The sequence below is a fragment of the Epinephelus fuscoguttatus genome, linkage group LG24 (assembly GCF_011397635.1).
Source record: "Epinephelus fuscoguttatus linkage group LG24, E.fuscoguttatus.final_Chr_v1".
Taxonomy (NCBI): Eukaryota; Metazoa; Chordata; class Actinopteri; order Perciformes; family Serranidae; genus Epinephelus; species Epinephelus fuscoguttatus.
Genome location: NC_064775.1, coordinates 942576 through 963953, shown reverse-complemented (window position 1 = coordinate 963953; position 21378 = coordinate 942576). Strand labels below are relative to the sequence as shown.

General features: G+C 41.1%; 1 protein-coding gene across 15 annotated transcripts in view; it reads left to right on the top strand.

Moving 5' to 3' along the window:
- LOC125884800 (uncharacterized) overlaps positions 1–21378 on the top strand; it is a 44432-nt gene that overhangs the window by 11243 nt on the left and 11811 nt on the right. For 3 of the 15 annotated variants that reach the window (XM_049570008.1, XM_049570003.1, XM_049570002.1), the window contains 3 exons: positions 1271–1705; positions 9644–10090; positions 15251–15691. The exons of 1 other annotated variant lie outside the window; for it this stretch is intronic. In XM_049570008.1, the coding sequence (XP_049425965.1) occupies positions 1271–1705; positions 9644–10090; positions 15251–15691 (1323 nt within the window). The remainder of the gene's footprint in view (positions 1–1270; positions 1706–9643; positions 10091–15250; positions 15692–21378) is intronic. 11 more of the 15 variants (XM_049570014.1, XM_049570006.1, XM_049570009.1 and 8 more) reach the window with 7 other exon arrangements.

The following is a 21378-nucleotide window of genomic DNA, read 5'->3' as shown; positions in this document are numbered from 1 at the left end:
TCATGTGACTTCAGTGCACATTTGTCAAGTTGTGTTCTTACATCTACAGCAGCTCACAGGTAGTTTTAAGGTGAAGGTACATTTTCAATTGTCACTGTGTTTAGTTTTATAGATGGCATGTCTTTATTCCATGCACCCAGATGTACTTCTTCCTAAATTACCCAGAGTTCTGTGCAGGTCAAACACCCTCAGCAACACTGTGACAGAGTGCTGCTCATCTCCCATGAACTGATTTGTGTTTACTCCATCAAGCACCAAGTTTGTTCCTTTGAGGCTGTTTTCATCAGTCATCTGTGCAGTCAGTAAAAAGTAAAGAGAGACTCAGCTATAATGATGTGATCCAACAAGCTCCAGCAATGTAAGCAACAGAGACCATGAACATTGTGTTGATGATGAGGAGTTCAGCTCTTCTTCAGCACCAGTGATGGTCTCTCTCTGTGTAACAGTTAAATATTCTCAGGGATGAAGCAGAAGTTTCTTGCATTAAAATATAGCCACACATGATGGTTCCTCTTTAAGGACATCCATGTGTTAGTGTTGGATTTACTGTCTGAGTCATCTGAAGACATTTTTGAAGTTGTTCACCTTTTGAAGACTGAATCTGAAACATATTCTGTCACAAAATGTGATTGGTCATGAAAGCTGGGTTGGCTGCTGATTGATTGGCTGATTTGATTCCAGGAGAGCCAATCAATCAATCAATTTTATTTATAAAGCCCAATATCACAAATCACAATTTGCCTCACAGGGCTTTACAGCATACGACATCCCTCTGTCCTTATGACCCTCACAGCTGATCAGGAAAAACTCCCCAAAAAACCCTTTAACGGGGAAAAAACGGTAGAAACCTCAGGAAGAGCAACTGAGGAGGGATCCCTCTTCCAGGACGGACAGACGTGCAATAGATGTCGTACAGAACAGATCAGCATGATAAATTAACAGTAATCCACATGACACAATGAGACAGAGAGAGAGAGAGAGAGAGAGAGAGAGAGAGAGAGAGAGATGCAGGTAATGACAGTAGCTTACAACAACATTATTGAAAGTAATAATAATATTAGCCAATCAATGTGCAGTGACTGAGCAGGATGTTTGAACAGAGAATAATCCAAAGCACTGTTACATTACCATAGGTTGATTGATTTTACTGTATTATGCTAATTAGCAGGTATTTGTAGGTGTTTAGCAGATACACTCTGTATCAGTGAGGCACGGCTCTTTTTCTGTTGTCAACATCAAATCATGACAAAATGTTCTGTTCTTGTTGCAGTTTCTCTCGCCGGTGTCGAGACTCAGGTGCAGTCAAGGTCTGTGGGAATCTGTTCTGTGCAGCAGCAGAGAGAGAACAGCAGACAGGAGAGAAGATACTGGAGCTGTTATCATCACTGTGCTCATATCAGACATTCCCTTTGAGTGACAGGTTTGGTGATGATGACTATCAGAGTGATTTCCTCCTGGATCTGTGCTCTCACCTGAAGGACTATGAGACTCAAACAGGCCTGAGTGTCCTTCCATCAGTACAGTCAGTTTTCCAGTCAGCTCCTGCAGTCTGGGTCATAGACCTCTCAGAGAGAAAGACCTCCATCCTCCTGGAAGTGCTGAAACTCCAATCAGAGAAGAAACAAGTGGAGCTGACAGGCTGGTCAGATGAAGAGAGTGAAGTGAGGAGCTTCCTACAGTGTGTGCCTTATATCTCACAGCTCAGGTAAATGAATTGTTCTTCATGTGACTTCAGTGCACATTTGTCAAGTTGTGTTCTTACATCTACAGCAGCTCACAGGTAGTTTTAAGGTGAAGGTACATTTTCAATTGTCAATCAATCAATCAATCTATCAATTTTATTTATAAAGCCCAGTATCACAAATCACAATTTGCCTCACAGGGCTTTACAGCATACGACATCCCTCTGTCCTTATGACCCTCACAGCTGATCAGGAAAAACTCCCCAAAAAACCCTTTAACGGGGAAAAAACGGTAGAAACCTCAGGAAGAGCAACTGAGGAGGGATCCCTCTTCCAGGACGGACAGACGTGCAATAGATGTCGTACAGAACAGATCAACATAATAAATTATCAGGAATCCACATGACACAATGAGACAGAGAGAGAGAGAGAGAGACAGACAGACAGACAGAGAGAGAGAGGCAGGACAGACGGTAATGACAGTAGCTTACAACAAGATTAATGAAAGTAATAATATTATAATTATAATTATGGCTATTGTGGTACAATATGTTGAAAGTATATACAGATGCAGCCACTTCAAATTTCCATTTGGTCCGTGGTGGGACCGTGACCGATCCGTGACGGGTCCCTGTCGTCACCTTGTTGGGCTCGTAGCTCTAATGAGATCCGTCGCGATGACGTAGAGAAAACTGGGCTGACCGGTAACGCCCCTAAGTTTAATTTGTAGAAACCAGTTGCAATGGTCTGTCTATCCACCAGGAGGAGCAGTGAGTGTGGAAGCGTAAGCGGTTTACTGCGCCTCTTATTACTGAGAGAGCTTCCCACACAGAGCATATTTAATGATCATCAGGCTACTATATCATAGGTCATAAATATTATGCTTCAGTGTTTTGTTATTCAAAAGAATTGCATGAAAATGAATGTGCTGTGGCTGGGAAGTGAGCGATATACAACAAGAACAAAACTGTGTTTGAGTCATTAGTCTTAGCAACTGAGTTAATCTGCAGTGGTAATGATAATGATGTCATATAGTAATAAATATACTAATATAGTATATATATGTATATGTATATATATATATATATATATATTTATATATACATGATACCATTATTATGGCTATATAAATATAATTTATGGTGCTGTTAGACCACCCCACTCCGTTTACAGAATGTTCGAAAGACAAGAGGATTTTTTTAACCTCAGCGAAAATATTGTTTTTCAAAGACTACGCGCCAACAAATATGGACTGAAGCAGAATCTTTCGTTAGATAAAAACAGCTTGTGAATACTGGAAATGATTACAGAGATCTTTTCTTTTTTTGATTATCATTATGACGTTGGGACTGTACAAGGCTCTGCACACGCTCTGCCTCACTGAGCTGTCGCTGTCTGTCAAACACATTCATGGAAGCATATTTCACAAGATCTGATGCAAGAGGAATTTGTGATAAAACGTCTATTACTATTTATTAATATTAGAACCGCCTAGTGGTCATTTTTACCCCCCTGCCATTTTCAAATACTTGTAACTTTGTCACAATAAAACTTGAACATCTCTTTGTGAAAGTGCACTTATTGTGCGCCTTACCGCTGATGCCTGAGCACCTTCATGGAAAACTAATGAATTCGTTAGTTTTAACTATGAAGAATTGTAAAATGTCACTTTGATGAGGCTGTCAGTCAGTCAGTGAGAGATCACAGGCTCAGTGTTTCCCCTCTCTGCAACTAGCAACTGAAATATGATCACTGCTGTTGATTTTTATTTTTTTTTCTCCGTCTCAGCTCTTTAGAAACTACCGTTTTATTATTTGGCGCTATATCCGGGTCAATTCACACACCTGTCCTGTGAGTAAAGCATATAAGAGGAGAGGAGAGGGCTCTGTCTGATCTCTTTATGAAGTAAAGTTATATTAATTTACGCGACGGACGCTTCATATAAAAACATAACAATATACTATTTATCGTGTTATGACATCGTGTCATTTCTGTCTCTACATGGTCACACGTTAACAATTCTCCTCTGCTCTCTGTATCGTGCACACAGACGCATGTGAACACACACCTGACCCGAGCCCGGCGCAGTTTGTTACCTGACATAGTTAATATTATTATTGTTATGGACAGTGTGGACCTAACCATCAACAGGCTGCTGTCACGTACAGACAAACAGCAGCGCAGCACGGCACTGTATGCACTCGGAGCCTGTGTTGCGTTCAGGCGTTGTCACGTAAATAACAACTTCCAGCACTTAAGTAACTTTTTACTTTTATTATGTTCAATAAAATTGTATGTTCCTAAATCTTGAGACACTTCATGTGTAAGCTAGACAGACATTTCACCTGCTCATTACTGTGCACAAATGTACTGCATGTACTTCGTCCTAAAGAGCCCTTCTGGTGCCAGGAGATAGAAACATGCCAGCAGGCTGTGCTGTGCAAGCGTACAAAAAAGGTTCGCTTGTGTGAATTTTTTTTTGTGTGCGCGTGCTTCACCTCCGCTGCTACAACTCCATCCCAGGGGAAACTCTGCAGCCTGAAATTGGCATTTCATCCTCACATGCAGCCGCAACGACGATCAAGCTGCACGTAGCCTGCAGAGTTTAACTGGAAAGGAGTAAAGTACTTTGACCAACGCAACATAATGTGGTCCTGTTTATCTTGGAAGGTGACAGGGCTCAAACACATAATTAGCATTACCATGGACCATCCCTCTGAATGGGTGAGTGTTGCATCTGAATAGGTTTCAGTCACTCAGATCATCACACCAAGTGGGCTATACGAACTTTTGATGCAAACATTCAACAACACATTGTCACTGTCGATGTCTGAACTACCTCGTAAAAGGGACATTTTACAATTCCAATCAAATCAATCAAGCTTTATTTCTTAAGCAACTTAAAAACAACCACATCTGAAACAAAGTGCTGTACATCAAGAATAACAATTCTTAACTTTAATAACAATTCTTCACATTATAAACAAACAAAAATGATTTTGTCTCGTAATTAATGTTATTTTCAAATTTAAGTCTCTTAATGAGCAACTTTTTGGAAATGATTTAAGTAAATATTTTCAGACACTAAGTTATTTCCAGAACGTTTCTCATTACTCTGAGAGACTAAGTCAGTATTTTCGGAGACCTGGGCCAATAGTAACAACATTTTAGGTTTTCCTTAATAACTAATGTGTTTATAACACTGATGCTGCAGCAGATAAAGGTGGTCATTTTATTGACTTTAATACTGCTGGGTGGTTTATTGTAACCTGTAATAATATAACCTAGCAACAACTTTATATTATTGTACAAAAGTACTGTAACTAATAGGCCAAAGTAAATCTTCAAAATAAAAGTAGTGCAATTAAAGTGTAATATTCCCGTCTGACACAGTGCAGGAGTAGATTAATAATGCAGCATAGAATGGAAATACTAGGTAAACAAGCACCTCTAAACCTTTGTTAGATTTTGTGTTTCTGTGAGGAAAGCGCCATCTCATGGCGACACCTTGTAATTGAATAAATGGGCGTGTTTCAGTGGAATCTAGGCACACCCCCAAAAAGGAGGGGGGAATGGTATTTGGCTGGCTTCTGACTGGCGTGAGAAATTTGAAGTGGCTGCATCTGTATTAATATATGATAGTATAGAAGTAGAAGTATGACTAATGACTAATGATAACAGCAGCAGCAGCAGGAGGCATCTGGCAGGACCACGGCAGCAGCACAACCACACACGTCACGCTGTCCAGGCACCGCTGTGATATGAGTTAATCTGAGAGACAGTGGAGCACAAAGGCTCCGGAGAAGAAGCCGAGTTAGTGACATCCAGAATGGCCGAGTTAGCTAGATGCAGTAATAGGATACGAGAGAGAGAGAGAGAGAGAGAGAGAGAGAGAGAGAAGGAGAGAGAGAGAAAGAAAGAAGGAGAGAGAGAGAGAGAGAGAGAGAGAGAAGGAGAGAGGGTGCCCGGTGTATTATAGGGGGGTCCTCCGGCAGACTAGGCCTAAGTCAGCCTAACTAGGGGCTGGTACAGGGCAAGCCTGAGCCAGCCCTAACTATAAGCTTTATCAAAGAGGAAAGTCTTAAGTCTAGTCTTAAATGTGGAGACGGTGTCTGCCTCCCGGACCGTAACAGGAAGATGATTCCACAGGAGAGGAGCCTGATAGCTAAAGGCTCTGGCTCCTGATCTACTTTTGGAGACTTTAGGGACCACGAGTAACCCTGCGTTCTCAGAGCGCAGTGTTCTGGTGGGATAATATGGCACTATGAGCTCTCTAAGATATGACGGAGCTTGACCATTTAGAGCTTTATAAGTTAACAGTAGGATTTTAAATTCAATTCTGGATTTTACAGGGAGCCAGTGCAGAGAAGCTAAAACAGGAGAAATATGATCTCGTTGTCACTGTGTTTAGTTTTATAGATGGCATGTCTTTATTCCATGCACCCAGATGTACTTCTTCCTAAATTACCCAGAGTTCTGTGCAGGTCAAACACCCTCAGCAACACTGTGACAGAGTGCTGCTCATCTCCCATGAACTGATTTGTGTTTACTCCATCAAGCACCAAGTTTGTTCCTTTGAGGCTGTTTTCATCAGTCATCTGTGGAGTCAGTAAAAAGTAAAGTGTAGCAGAACACATTGCAGACTGTTACAACAAAGCTGTAAATCACAGCAGTGATCAGCCTGTGTCCTGCTAGGGCATTTTAACAGATGTGATGTCACCACCTTACTCCCAAACCTGGAATAGTACGTTTCATCACCCACTAGACTTGATAAAACGTTAGACCTGTGCTTTGCTGTCACAAACTGGCTCAGAGTGTGTGACAAGAAGGGAGTCCACACAAAAGATTGACTTAAAACAAGCCAAATTTCTTAAACTAAAATTAACTTAATAATCAATGGAGTGTGTAGATCAGCACAGTCAGTCATGAAAGCCATGCATGGGTGAGTGTCAGGTGTTCTGTGGAGGTGTTGAAGGTGCAAACCAAAACCAAAGCTGCTCAGTGGATGTAAGCTGAAAGGAAGGGAGAGACCAAGTGAACACCTGAGGCAGCTTTTATAGCTTGGAAGCCCAGGTGAGCCCAATCAAGGTAACGACCCTCCCATGTCAGCCAGCTGCCTGATGAGACTGGCTGAAACATTCTCAAAGACACTGGGAGGGGCGTCACATTTGGTAACATACCGGGTGCCTACGTTTCAAAGCCCCGCCCACCACTCAGTCGCTCAGATCATAATGTCATTCTGTTGCTTCCAAAATACAGGCAAAAACTGAAGACAGACAGTATACAAACAAAACACATTAAGGTTTGGAACAATGACACCATTGAGACGTTAAGGGGCTGCATGGAGATCACAGGTTGGCATGTATTTTTCGAGGACCGTGATGGGGACCTAAACCTGCTGACAGACTCTCTCTCCTCCTATTTAACTTCCTGTGTGGACACTGTCATACCATCAAACAGGTCAAGCTGTACCCAAACAACAAACCTTGGCTCACAAAAGACATGAAACACTGTCTGAATAACAAAACAGCAGTATTCCTACAGGGAGACACACACAGAGTCAGAGAATTAAATAGTGAGTTGAGAAGGATGACCAGGCTGGCCAAACTTGACTATAAAAACAAAGTGGAGGAAAAATTCACCAGTGGCAATGCAAGGGAGGCTTGGCAAGGACTCAGTACCATGATGGGTGGAGCCCAGAAACCAGCCCAGATCCAGTGCTCTGATCCTGCCACCTTTGCGGAGCAGCTGAACATCGACTACAGCAGATTCAACAAATCATCTCACCAGAACGACTGGAACCTCACCAGCACCTCCTGTCAAGCAGTTGCAGTGGATGAAAGCAAGGTGACATCCATACTGAGCCGCATTAACAGCAACAAAGCCTCTGGTCTGGACGGGCTCAAAGGTAAGGTGCTGAGGGAATGTTCTGCTCAGCTGGGTGATGTCATCACTCGGCTCTTCCAGCAGCTCCTGGACTCCAGCTGTGTTCCTCAGGTGTGGAAGGAATCCACACTTGTACCCATACCAAAGAAGTCCAATGCCAGGGAGATGAAGGACTTCAGAGCCGTGGCAGATGATCTTGATGCCCTCCAGTTTGCCTACAAGGCAAAGCGGGGGGTGGAGGATGCCTGTCTGACTCTCCTGGACACAGTGAGTAAACACCTAGACTCCCCCCACCCTCACACACGGATTTTATTCATGGCCTTTTCCTCGGCTTTTAATACAGTTGACCCACACACCCTCTGCAGCCACCTTGTGGGACTGCAGGTCAGTGCAGCACTCATCTTATGGATAAAGGACTTCCTACAGGACCGGCCTCAGCACGTGGTGGTCAATGGATTTAAATCCAGAAACATGATTTTAAACACTGGACTCCCACAGGGCTGTGTTTTATCCTCCATTTTATTTTCCATCTACACAAACAATATAACCTGCAATAACAATGGCATGTCCCTTTTTAAATATGCGGATGATATGGTCTTGGTGGCCCACGTTAAGGATGGGAACTCTTTGTCTGCATACCACCAGCAGGTGGACACCCTGATGTCCTGCATTAAGGAGAGCTCCTTGGAACTGAACATCTCCAAGACAAAGGAGCTATGCTGTGCAGGAAGGCGAGCACCTGATCTTACCCCCCTCTTTTTGAGCCCCTGAAGCTGCAGGGACAGGCAGTGGAGCAGGTAGAGGCATTCAAATACCTGTGCATAATGGTAGACAACCTGCTGTCCTTCTCCCAGCACACTGACTCTGTCTATAAGAAAGCACAACAACGCCTGTTCCTGCTGAGGAAGCTCAGGAGCTTTGATGTGAGGAAATCACATTTTAACAGCCGTTTACAAGTCACTCATTGAATCGGTCCTCACTTTCAACATCACATCCTGGTTCAGCTCCATCTCTGTCAAGAGCAAATCAGAGCTTTCCTGGATCATCAACCAAGCAAGTAAAATAACTGGCAAAACTCAGACTCCATGATCAGAACTTCATACCCAAGCAGTCACACGGAAAGCCAGCCTCATCACAGCAGATCCCACTCACCCCCTGCTCAAGTCCTTCCAGCTCCTACCATCAGGTCGCTGCTATGAAGTCCCCCTGTCCAAGAAAAACACTTACCGCAACTCTTTTATCCCACTGCCATAAACATTTTAAACAAACAATAGCTGATAAATGATCCCCAGCACATGCACTTTACCACGTTGCACATTTTAGAGTTTTTCTTAAACTCTGTATAAATTATTTATGCTTCAGTATTCTTTTATCTCACTAGGTTTTTAGGAATTGTGTGTTTCTGTGTTGTGTTTGTTGTATGAGCAACGTCTAAGACGATTTTCTGTCACGACAGACAATAAAGCCTTTCTGATTCTGATTCTGATTCTGAAAGAGAGACTCAGCTATAATGATGTGATCCAACAAGCTCCAGCAATGTAAGCAACAGAGACCATGAACATTGTGTTGATGATGAGGAGTTCAGCTCTTCTTCAGGACCAGTGATGTTCTTTCTTTGTGTAACAGTTAAATATTCTCAGGGATGAAGCAGAAGTTTCTTGCATTAAAATATAGCCACACATGATGGTTCCTCTTTAAGGACATCCATGTGTTAGTGTTGGATTTACTGTCTGAGTCATCTGAAGACATTTTTGAAGTTGTTCACCTTTTGAAGACTGAATCTGAAACATATTCTGTCACAAAATGTGATTGGTCATGAAAGCGGGGTTGGCTGCTGATTGATTGGCTGATTTGATTCCAGGAGAGCCAATCAATGTGCAGTGACTGAGCAGGATGTTTGAACAGAGAATAATCCAAAGCACTGTTACATTACCATAAGTTGATTGATTTTACTGTATTATGCTAATTAGCAGGTATTTGTAGGTGTTTAGCAGATACACTCTGTATCAGTGAGGCACGGCTCTTTTTCTGTTGTCAACATCAAATCATGACAAAATGTTCTGTTCTTGTTGCAGTTTCTCTCCCTGGGGTCGAGACTCAGGTGCAGTCAAGGTCTGTGGGAATCTGTTCTGTGCAGCAGCAGAGAGAGAACAGCAGACAGGAGAGAAGATACTGGAGCTGTTATCATCACTGTGCTCATATCAGACATTCCCTTGGAGTGACAGGTTTGATGAAGTTGATGATGATGATAAATATCAGAGTGATTTCCTGCTGGATCTGTGCTCTCACCTGAAGGACTATGAGACTCAAACAGGCCTGAGTGTCCTTCCATCAGTACAGTCAGTTTTCCAGTCAGCTCCTGCAGTCTGGGTCATAGACCTCTCAAAGAGAAAGCCCTCCATCCTCCTGGAAGTGCTGAAACTCCAATCAGAGAAGAAACAAGTGGAGCTGACAGGCTGGTCAGATGAAGAGAGTGAAGTGAGGAGCTTCCTACAGTGTCTGCCTTATATCTCACAGCTCAGGTAAATGGATTGTTCTTCATGTGACTTCAGTGCACATTTGTCAAGTTGTGTTCTTACATCTACAGCAGCTCACAGGTGGTTTTAAGGTGAAGGTACATTTTCAATTGTCACTGTGTTTAGTTTTATAGATGGCATGCCTTTATTCCATGCACCCAGATGTACTTCTTCCTAAATTACCCAGAGTTCTGTGCAGGTCAAACACCCTCAGCAACACTGTGACAGAGTGCTGCTCATCTCCCATGAACTGATTTGTGTTTACTCCATCAAGCACCAAGTTTGTTCCTTTGAGGCTGTTTTCATCAGTCATCTGTGCAGTCAGTAAAAAGTAAAGAGAGACTCAGCTATAATGATGTGATCCAACAAGCTCCAGCAATGTAAGCAACAGAGACCATGAACATTGTGTTGATGATGAGGAGTTCAGCTCTTCTTCAGCACCAGTGATGTTCTCTCTCTGTTTAACAGTTAAATATTCTCAGTAGTGCTGTCAAGAGATTAAAACAATGGAGAGATTAATTAATTATGATCTGTAATTAATAGATGTAATTCATCTCCTTTTTAATCTCATCTCAAAATTTCATTTTCATTTTTTCATTTTTATTTATAGAGGACAGTGCACATTAATGAACATTGCTGTAAATGTGCGGGTGTTAGCCAAAGGCTAATTTTCAGCTGCAGTCCTCCGGCATGATGTTAAAAAGACCTCAGGCCATTAAAAAATACAAACACAGGGACACAAAAGTCATAATATGTAAAACAAAAAACAAACAGAGACACTAATTCACAACGAAAAACCAATACGTACAGTGCAATGTGATACAGTGCAAAATAGTTGATCGAGAGGCTATGGATAGTGAATAGACGAAACAATGCAAGTCCATGAGTCACTGGCATAGTGTATGTGATATATGAAGTTATAAAGTGCTGCAGTGCCCATAAAAGTCGTCACAGTAAAGGTCTAAATTTAATTAAATGACATTAAGTTAAATTGGGAGAGATGAAACTGTCAGGGGAGGATAAATGGGATGGAGGTGCAGCAATGCAGAGACCAGAACAGGATTTCTTGTTGGAGTTGTGCTAAGATGGACTGAGAGGGTGGTACATTTGTAAAGTGCTGTGGTGTTTATCATGAGGTGCAGATTTACCCATGTCACTGCACATGTCCAGGGGGGGTCATGTGCAGTGACATGGGGGGCTATATACAGTCAGTTAACAGTGGTTACAGGTCTGATTTGCCTTGAGCCAGTCTTTCAGATGCCTTTTAAAAATTTGAAAGGTAGAGCAGTGTCTCATGGAGGTTGGCAGGCTGTTCCAGATTTTGCTGCCTCTGACTGATAGAGCAGTCTGTGAGAAGGAAGTGCGCCTAAATGGGATTTCACAGTCTCCTCTTGTAGTTGCTCTAGTGTTGGTACTGTTGGTGGATTTACGTTTCAAAAACTGACTCAAGGGTGGGGGTGCAAGTCCGTTCAAGCTCTTATACACACAACATGCACGTTTGAAAGTAATGAGATTGTCAAAACTCTGTAGATTATGGCGTGTTAGAATATCACAATGATGATAGGAGAAAGATTTTTTGTCAAAAGTTTTCAGAGTTGTTTTATAGAGAGACTCAGTAGGTTTGAGTATTGTTTTACCCGTCAGTGACCAGATGATGGAGCAGTACTCAATATGTGAAAATGTCATAGAGTGCATGAATATTTTTGCTGCTTCTTCAGTTAAACAAGATCGTATTTGTCTGAAGTTGCTCAGATTGACTTTAGCTGTTCTGATTACTTTTTTCACATGTTTTTTGTAGGTTAGAGTTGGGTCTAAAGTAACTCCGAGATACTTAAACTACTTCAACTATACTTAAACGCCAGGACGCTATTGTTCTGCTGCATTTTCTTCTTCTTCTTCTTCTTCTTCTTCTTCTTCTTCTTCTTCTTCCGAGGAAATCATACTTCCCACGCATGAAAAATCACCAAACTTTGCACAAAGGTCCAGTCTCATGCCAGATATCCTCAGCTGCAAAACCAGGCCAATAGTCCTGATGGTGGCGCTACAGCAAGCCTCTAAAGTTCAAAATTTTGAAAATTCACAACAAATCAACCGTATGTGCTACAGATTTGCAACTTTCATCAAACTGTAGCCCCAATACTGAAGAAACTTTTGTACACTGAAACCTGTTGCAAATTATGAAGTTCATCACTCTGTTTTTTTCAAAAACTGTAAAACTTCTTAAACCTATCTCCTCCCACAATTTTTGCTCAGTTGACACCAAACTTGCTACAGAGCATCTTCAGACTGTCCTACACAAACTATGTTTCTCAGATTTTTGATTTATCAAAAATTGAGCCTATAGTGCATCAAAATGTTTGACTGTCAACGGTACTGTAAACATATACATGCAAATTCTTGCTAAATACATTTTCAATGTTCATTAAAAAAATGACAAAATTCTAGAGTCATGGTAGATGATGTTTGGAAAATATCAGAATTTTATCTCAAAAACTGAATTTTTTACAGCATTTTGAATTTCGCTCTAATGTGAACAATTGGAGTCAATGTAAAAATGGCATTTTTAAACATCAGTTTTTCACTTATGGAGCAAATCAATCATTGTTACAAACAAATTACCAACATCTCCATGCTGTCTAGATGCAATATGTGTATTTTGGGATTTTTGTCTTAAGAACTGAATTTTTGACAGCCGTGTGAAATCTGCCTTTACACACTAACAGCTGCTGTCTTGCACACAGGTGACTGGCTCAGTCAATCTGTGAAGCCACACATGAACTGTCAGTTGCCAGTTAGCTCAGTGAGATAGAGGACGGACCTCAGTCTCAGAAGTTGTGAGTTCAAGCCTCAGCTAAGGCAGAACGGACGTTCTAATGTGACAGTCCTATGTTCAGGCATCATGCTATGTGGATTAGAGACTACCAAGGTTAAAATAATTATGATCCAGGCAGCTTTGCGGAGAGACACATACTCTTTATCAACACTTTTCCCTGTTATCCCTCGTCTCTTTTCCCTGTTTTTTCTGCTTAGCCTAATTTTATTTTATTTGTGTAGTTTTGCTGCTGAAAGGTAATGTTGATTTCCTTTGAAAATGAAGCTGTAATGGTGCATTTACAAGTTTACAAATAGGCCTATTTCTGCTTTGAATCATTTCATTATTGGTTAGCATTCCAGTTATTTTCTATATTAAATGTTTGTCTATAAAATGATGTAAAATTCATATTACCTTTCCTCAATTCCAATCTGGCATCCACAAACATCTCACTTTGTCTGACTAAAGGTCCAAAACCATGAGAAAGCAAGATTTGCCAAGGTAACTCCAACACTGATGCCTGAAACAATCAATCCCTCATGAAATAGTTGTGGATTAATTATGTGTTGGACTTATTGATTTATTGACTGATCACTGCAGCTGTAGAATTCCTACAATGAGCTAGAAGAAGTTTTAAACATACATACTGCAGAGTTGTCTCTTGCTAATTAGCTCAGTGAGATAGAGCATAGTCTCTTATGCTTAGAATGCCACCTTTCTTTCATCTTCCTACACTCTGCTTGTTGCAACACCCATAATTCATGTAGGAACTGCTGCAGCCAATGTGCAGCCGGTGGGAGCTGCATGACAACTCAACCACCATGATCAGTTTTTAATGTTTTATCAGGCAATAACTCCTCCAGACTCTGCTCTAGTGTCATTTTGGGGACAATCAGGGCAGGATTCAGGATTCAGGACAACTGCTTGGATTTCGGGACTGTCCCAAATTTTTCGGCAAACAAGGCACGGAGGTTGCCGGGGAGGTCAGATGCTTGCGTGCTAGGGCGGACAGCTTTTCATAGGCTCCTGAGTGAGCAGACGGCCACTGCAGGGGATAGTCATCAGTGCTGATGCTGGGCTCTGCTCTGTAGCGCTGCAGCTCTCCCACAACTCAAGCACAAAGAAGCCCAATCGTACGCCTACAGACGGATTTTATAAAAGGCAACTCTGTGGCATACAGAAACAGTACAGTTAGAGATTAAAAATTAGGTAACGCAATCAAAAAACATAGCGCCTTAAATATGGCTGTAATTAATTATTCACAATTAACGCGATAATTTGACACCCCTAATTCTCAGGGATGAAGCAGAAGTTTCTTGCATTAAAATATAGCCACACATGATGGTTCCTCTTTAAGGACATCCATGTGTTAGTGTTGGATTTACTGTCTGAGTCATCTGAAGACATTTTTGAAGTTGTTCACCTTTTGAAGACTGAATCTGAAACATATTCTGTCACAAAATGTGATTGGTCATGAAAGCTGGGTTGGCTGCTGATTGATTGGCTGATTTGATTCCAGGAGAGCCAATCAATGTGCAGTGACTGAGCAGGATGTTTGAACAGAGAATAATCCAGAGGAGTGAATGAAAGGATTATTCACAAGTGTTTTTTATCCTTTCAAACTAAATACCATGTCATGAAGACATGAGGGAGTTAACCCTGCAGATGCTAATTATGCCTCACTGCTCCTCTTCAGGTTTTATAGAGTTTTACAGAGTGATGCAGATAACAACTTGTGGTCCAGTATTTCAGGCTTTGGAGCTAACTGATTCATAAATAATGTGGATCAAACATTCCTTTCAGCCAATAACTGAAGTGTAAGTGAGCAGGATGTTTGAAGGATGAATGATTTAGAGGAGTGATTGAGAGCATTTTATTCAGGTGGTTTATGAGCAATATTGTAATTAATCTCCATGTCATCAAGATGTGATCAGTTTACCATGAGAGCTCTTCATTTTGTTCCTCTAGTACTGTATGAAGTTTGATAGTTTTACAAGATGATGGTAAAACTTGTGGGTCAAGTCTGCCTTTCAGCCAACCTGCTGATTCAGGATCAGTTTATCAGTCTAACATAATGTGTTTTACTACAGAGGTGAGGATACACCTTTAGAGCATGATGTAAATGGTTCCTTCAAACAAATGATCAGTATGTTCATTTTATAAGAGTCTTTCAAAGTCCACATACAGCCCCATCAAAGCACTGTTACATTACCATAGGTTGATTGATTTTACTGTATTATGCTAATTAGCAGGTATTTGTAGGTGTTTAGCAGATACACTCTGTATCAGTGAGGCACGGCTCTTTTTCTGTTGTCAACATCAAATCATGACAAAATGTTCTGTTCTTGTTGCAGTTTCTCTCCCTGGTGTCGAGTCTCAGGTGCAGTCAAGGTCTGTGGGAATCTGTTCTGTGCAGCAGCAGAGAGAGAACAGCAGACAGGAGAGAAGATACTGGAGCTGTTATCATCACTGTGCTCATATCAGACATTCCCTTGGAGTGACAGGTTTGGTGATGATGATAACAAATATCAGAGTGATTTCCTGCTGGATCTGTACTCTCACCTGAAGGACTATGAGACTCAAACAGGCCTGAGTGTCCTTCCATCAGTACAGTCAGTTTTCCAGTCAGCTCCTGCAGTCTGGGTCATAGACCTCTCAGAGAGAAAGCCCTCCATCCTCCTGGAAGTGCTGAAACTCCAATCAGAGAAGAAACAAGTGGAGCTGAGAGGCTGGTCAGATGAAGAGAGTGAAGTGAGGAGCTTCCTACAGTGTGTGCCTTATATCTCACAGCTCAGGTAAATGAATTGTTCTTCATGTGACTTCAGTGCACATTTGTCAAGTTGTGTTCTTACATCTACAGCAGCTCACAGGTAGTTTTAAGGTGAAGGTACATTTTCAATTGTCACTGTGTTTAGTTTTATAGATGGCATGTCTTTATTCCATGCACCCAGATGTACTTCTTCCTAAATTACCCAGAGTTCTGTGCAGGTCAAACACCCTCAGCAACACTGTGACAGAGTGCTGCTCATCTCCCATGAACTGATGTGTGTTTACTCCATCAAGCACCAAGTTTGTTCCTTTGAGGCTGTTTTCATCAGTCATCTGTGCAGTCAGTAAAAAGTAAAGAGAGACTCAGCTATAATGATGTGATCCAACAAGCTCCAGCAATCTAAGCAACAGAGACCATGAACATTGTGTTGATGATGAGGAGTTCAGCTCTTCTTCAGCACCAGTGATGGTCTCTCTCTGTTTAACAGTTAAATATTCTCAGTAGTGCTGTCAAGAGATTAAAACAATGGAGAGATTAATTAATTATGATCTGTAATTAATAGATGTAATTCATCTCCTTTTTAATCTCATCTCAAAATTTCATTTTCATTTTTTTCATTTTTATTTATAGAGGACAGTGCACATTAATGAACATTGCTGTAAATGTGCGGGTGTTAGCCAAAGGCTAATTTTCAGCTGCAGTCCTCCGGCATGATGTTAAAAAGACCTCAGGCCATTAAAAAAATACAAACACAGGGACACAAAAGTCATAATATGTAAAACAAAAAACAAACAGAGACACTAATTCACAACGAAAAACCAATGCGTACAGGGCAATGTGATACAGTGCAAAATAGTTGATCGAGAGGCTATGGATAGTGAATAGACGAAACAATGCAAGTCCATGAGTCACTGGCATAGTGTATGTGATATATGAAGTTATAAAGTGCTGCAGTGCCCATAAAAGTCGTCACAGTAAAGGTCTAAATTTAATTAAATGACATTAAGTTAAATTGGGAGAGATGAAACTGTCAGGGGAGGATAAATGGGATGGAGGTGCAGCAATGCAGAGACCAGAACAGGATTTCTTGTTGGAGTGTGCTAAGATGGACTGAGAGGGTGGTACATTTGTAAAGTGCTGTGGTGTTTATCATGAGGTGCAGATTTACCCATGTCACTGCACATGTCCAGGGGGGGTCATGTGCAGTGACATGGGGGGCTATATACAGACCCTTTCCAAAAAATTAGAATATCATGAAAAAGTTGTTTCATTTCCATAATTCCATTCAAAAAGTTAAACTTTCATAGATTATAGATCCAGGGCCCACAATTTAAACAATTTCAAGTATTTATTTGTTTATTTTTACATAATTTGGGCTTCCAGCTCATAAAACCCACGAAAACAGGAATTCAAAAAATTAGAATACTGTGAAGAAATCACCATTTACTTCTCAGTTTTTGCAGAAAAAAAAGAAAGAAATTAGGATCACATCAAATCAATCAAAATATGGTACTTTCAAAATGATATGTCATTCTTCAATACTTGGTTGGGAATCCCTTTGCCTTAATCACTGCCTCGATGCGCCGTGGCATCGAGGCAATCAGCCTGTGGCATTGCCTGGGAGTTATGGAAGCCCAGATTTCCTTGATGCTTGCTGTCAGCCCTTCTTTGTTTTTGGGTCTGGTGTCCCTCATTTTCCTCTTGATAATACCCCATAGATTCTCAATGGGGTTTAGGTCCGGCGAGTTGGCTGGCCAGTTAAGCACTGTGATGGCATGGGCATCAAACCAGGTTTTGGTGCTTCTGGCGGTGTGGGCAGGGGCCAGGTCCTGCTGGAAGATGAAATCTGCATCTCCATACAGATCCTCAGCAGAAGGAATCATGAAGTCCTCTAAAACATTCTGGTAGACTGTTCCGGTGACATTGGATTTAAGAAAGCAGAGTTTACCAACACCTGCACCGGACATTGCACCCCAAATCATGACTGACTGTGGATATTTCACACTGGACCTCAAGCAGCTTGGGTTCTGTTCCTCACCCGTCCTTCCTCCAAACCCTTGGACCTTGATTCCCGAATGAAAGGCACACTTTACTTTCATCGGAAAGAGGACCTTGGACCACTGGCCAACAGTCCAGTCCTCCTTCTCCTTGGCCCAGTTGAGACGCTTCCTACGTTGGCTCAGGCTCAGAAGTGGCTTGACCCGAGGAACCCGACAGTTGTAGCCCATCTCCTGGATGCGTCTGAATGTGGTGGTTCTTGAAGCTGTGACTCCCGCCTCATTCCACTCTTTCTGGATCTCTGCCAGATTCTTGAATCTTCTCTGTTTGATAATCCGCTGAAGCCCACGGTCATCTCTTTTGCTGGTGCATCTTCTCCTGCCACATTTTGCCCTTCCACTAGACTTTCCGTTGATATGCTTGGACACAGCACTCTGTGAACAGCCAGCCTCCTTAGCTATGAACTTTTGTGGCTTACCCATCCTATGGAGGGTATCAATGATGGTCTTCTGCAGTCTTCCCCATATTGAACCCAACTGAGACAATTGAACCAAACTGAAGCAATTTAATGACACCTGGGGAAACCTGTGCAGGTGCTTTGAGTTTAGTAGATGATTAGTGTGTGACACTCAGTTTAAAACATTCATGTCCTGCAAAATTTGGGCTGATTTCTTCACAGTATTCTAATTTTTTGAATTCCTGTTTTCGTGGGTTTTATGAGCTGGAAGCCCAGATTATGTAAAAATAAACAAATAAATACTTGAAATCGTTTAAATTGTGGGCCCTGAATCTATAATCATTAAAATTTTAACTTTTTGATTGGAATTATGGAAATGAAACAACTTTTCCATGATATTCTAATTTTTTGGAAAGGGTCTGTACAGTCAGTTAATTTGCTGATTTGCCTTGAGCCAGTCTTTCAGATGCCTTTTAAAAATTTGAAAGGTAGAGCAGTGTCTCATGGAGGTTGGCAGGCTGTTCCAGATTTTGCTGCCTCTGACTGATAGAGCAGTCTGTGAGAAGGAAGTGCGCCTAAATGGGATTTCACAGTCTCCTCTTGTAGTTGCTCTAGTGTTGGTACTGTTGGTGGATTTACGTTTCAAAAACTGACTCAAGGGTGGGGGTGCAAGTCCGTTCAAGCTCTTATACACACAACATGCACGTTTGAAAGTAATGAGATTGTCAAAACTCTGTAGATTATGGCGTGTTAGAATATCACAATGATGATAGGAGAAAGATTTTTTGTCAAAAGTTTTCAGAGTTGTTTTATAGAGAGACTCAGTAGGTTTGAGTATTGTTTTACCCGTCAGTGACCAGATGATGGAGCAGTACTCAATATGTGAAAATATCATAGAGTGCATGAATATTTTTGCTGCTTCTTCAGTTAAACAAGATCGTATTTGTCTGAAGTTGCTCAGATTGACTTTAGCTGTTCTGATTACTTTTTTCACATGTTTTTTGTAGGTTAGAGTTGGGTCTAAAGTAACTCCGAGATACTTAAACTACTTCAACTATACTTAAACGCCAGGACGCTATTGTTCTGCTGCATTTTCTTCTTCTTCTTCTTCTTCTTCTTCTTCTTCTGAGGAAATCATACTTCCCATGCACAAAAAATCACCAAACTTTGCACAAAGGTCCAGTCTCATGCCAGATATCCTCAGCTGCAAAAACAGGCCAATAGTCCTGATGGTGGCGCTACAGCAAGCCTCTAAAGTTCAAAATTTTGAAAATTCACAACAAATCAACCGTATGTGCTACAGATTTGCAACTTTCAACAAAATCTAGCCCCAATACTGAAGAAACTTTTGTACATTTAAACCTATTAAAAATTATGAAGTTCATCACTCTGTTTTTTTTTTTCAAAAACTGTAAAACTTCTTAAACCTATCTCCTCCCACAATTTTTGCTCAGTTGACACCAAACTTGCTACAGAGCATCTTCAGACTGTCCTACACAAACTATGTTTCTCAGATTTTTGATTTATCAAAAATTGAGCCTACAGTGCATCAAAATGTTTGACTGTAAACGGTACTGTAAACATATACTTGCAAATTCTTGCTAAATACATTTTCAATGTTCATTAAAAAAATGACAAAATTCTAGAGTCATGGTAGATGATGTTTGGAAAATATCAGAATTTTATCTCAAAAACTGAATTTTTTACAGCATTTTGAATTTCGCTCTAATGTGAACAATTGGAGTCAATGTAAAAATGGCATTTTTAAACATCAGTTTTTCACTGATGGAGCAAATCAATCATTGTTACAAACAAATTACCAACATCTCCATGCTGTCTAGATGCAATATGTGTATTTTGGGATTTTTGTCTTAAGAACTGAATTTTTGACAGCCGTGTGAAATCTGCCTTTACACACTAACAGCTGCTGTCTTACACACAGGTGACTGGCTCAGTCAATCTGTGAAGCTACATGTGACGTTTCTGTTTGCCAGTTAGCTCAGTGAGATAGAGGATGGTTCTTGGTGTTGAAGCTTGTCAGTTCAAGCCTCAGCTCATGCAACATTTCCATATGAGAAACTTTTCATGAAGGTCCAGTCCCATGCCAGATGTCCTCAACTGGAAACACAAGACAATAGTCCTGATGGTGGCGCTACAGCAGCCTCTAAATGTTAAACCTTTGAAAATTCATAACAAATCAACCATATGTGCTACAGCTTTGGAACTTTCACTTTGAAATGTGCTTTTCCATGGCATGGATGGCTGCTGTCTGGCACCCTGATGCTGGGCTCAGTCAATCTGTGAAGCCACACATGAACTGTCAGTTGCCAGTTAGCTCAGTGAGATAGAAGACGGACCTCAGTCTCAGAAGTTGTGAGTTCAAGCCTCAGCTAAGGCAGAACGGACGTTCTAATGTGACAGTCCTATGTTCAGGCATCATGCTATGCTGGATTAGAGACTACCAAGGTTAAAATAATTATGATCCAGGCAGTTTCGCAGAGAGACAAATACTCTTTATCAACACTTTTCCCTGTTATCCCTTGTCTCTTTTCCCTGTTTTTTCTGCTTAGCCTAATTTTATTTTATTTGTGCAGTTTTGCTGCTGAAAGGTAATGTTGATTTCCTTTTAAAATGAAGCTGTAATGGTGCATTTACAATTTTACAAATAGGCCTATCTCTGCTATGAATCATTTCATTATTGATTAGCATTCCAGTTATTTTCTATATTAAATGTTTGTCTATAAAATGATGTAAAATTCATATTACCTTTCCCCAATTCCAATCTGGCACCCACAAACATCTCACTTTGTCTGACTAAAGGTCCAAAACCATGAGAAAGCAAGATTTGCCAAGGTAACTCCAACACTGATGCCTGAAACAATCAATCCCTCATGAAATAGTTGTGGATTAATTATGTGTTGGACTTATTGATTTATTGACTGATCACTGCAGCTGTAGAATTCCTACAATGAGCTAGAAGAAGTTTTAAACATACATACTGCAGAGTTGTCTCTTGCTAATTAGCTCAGTGAGATAGAGCATAGTCTCTTATGCTTAGAATGCCACCTTTCTTTCATCTTCCTACACTCTGCTTGTTGCAACACCCATAATTCATGTAGGAACTGCTGCAGCCAATGTGCAGCCGGTGGGAGCTGCATGACAACTCAACCACCATGATCAGTTTTTAATGTTTTATCAGGCAATAACTCCTCCAGACTCTGCTCTAGTGTCATTTTGGGGACAATCAGGGCAGGATT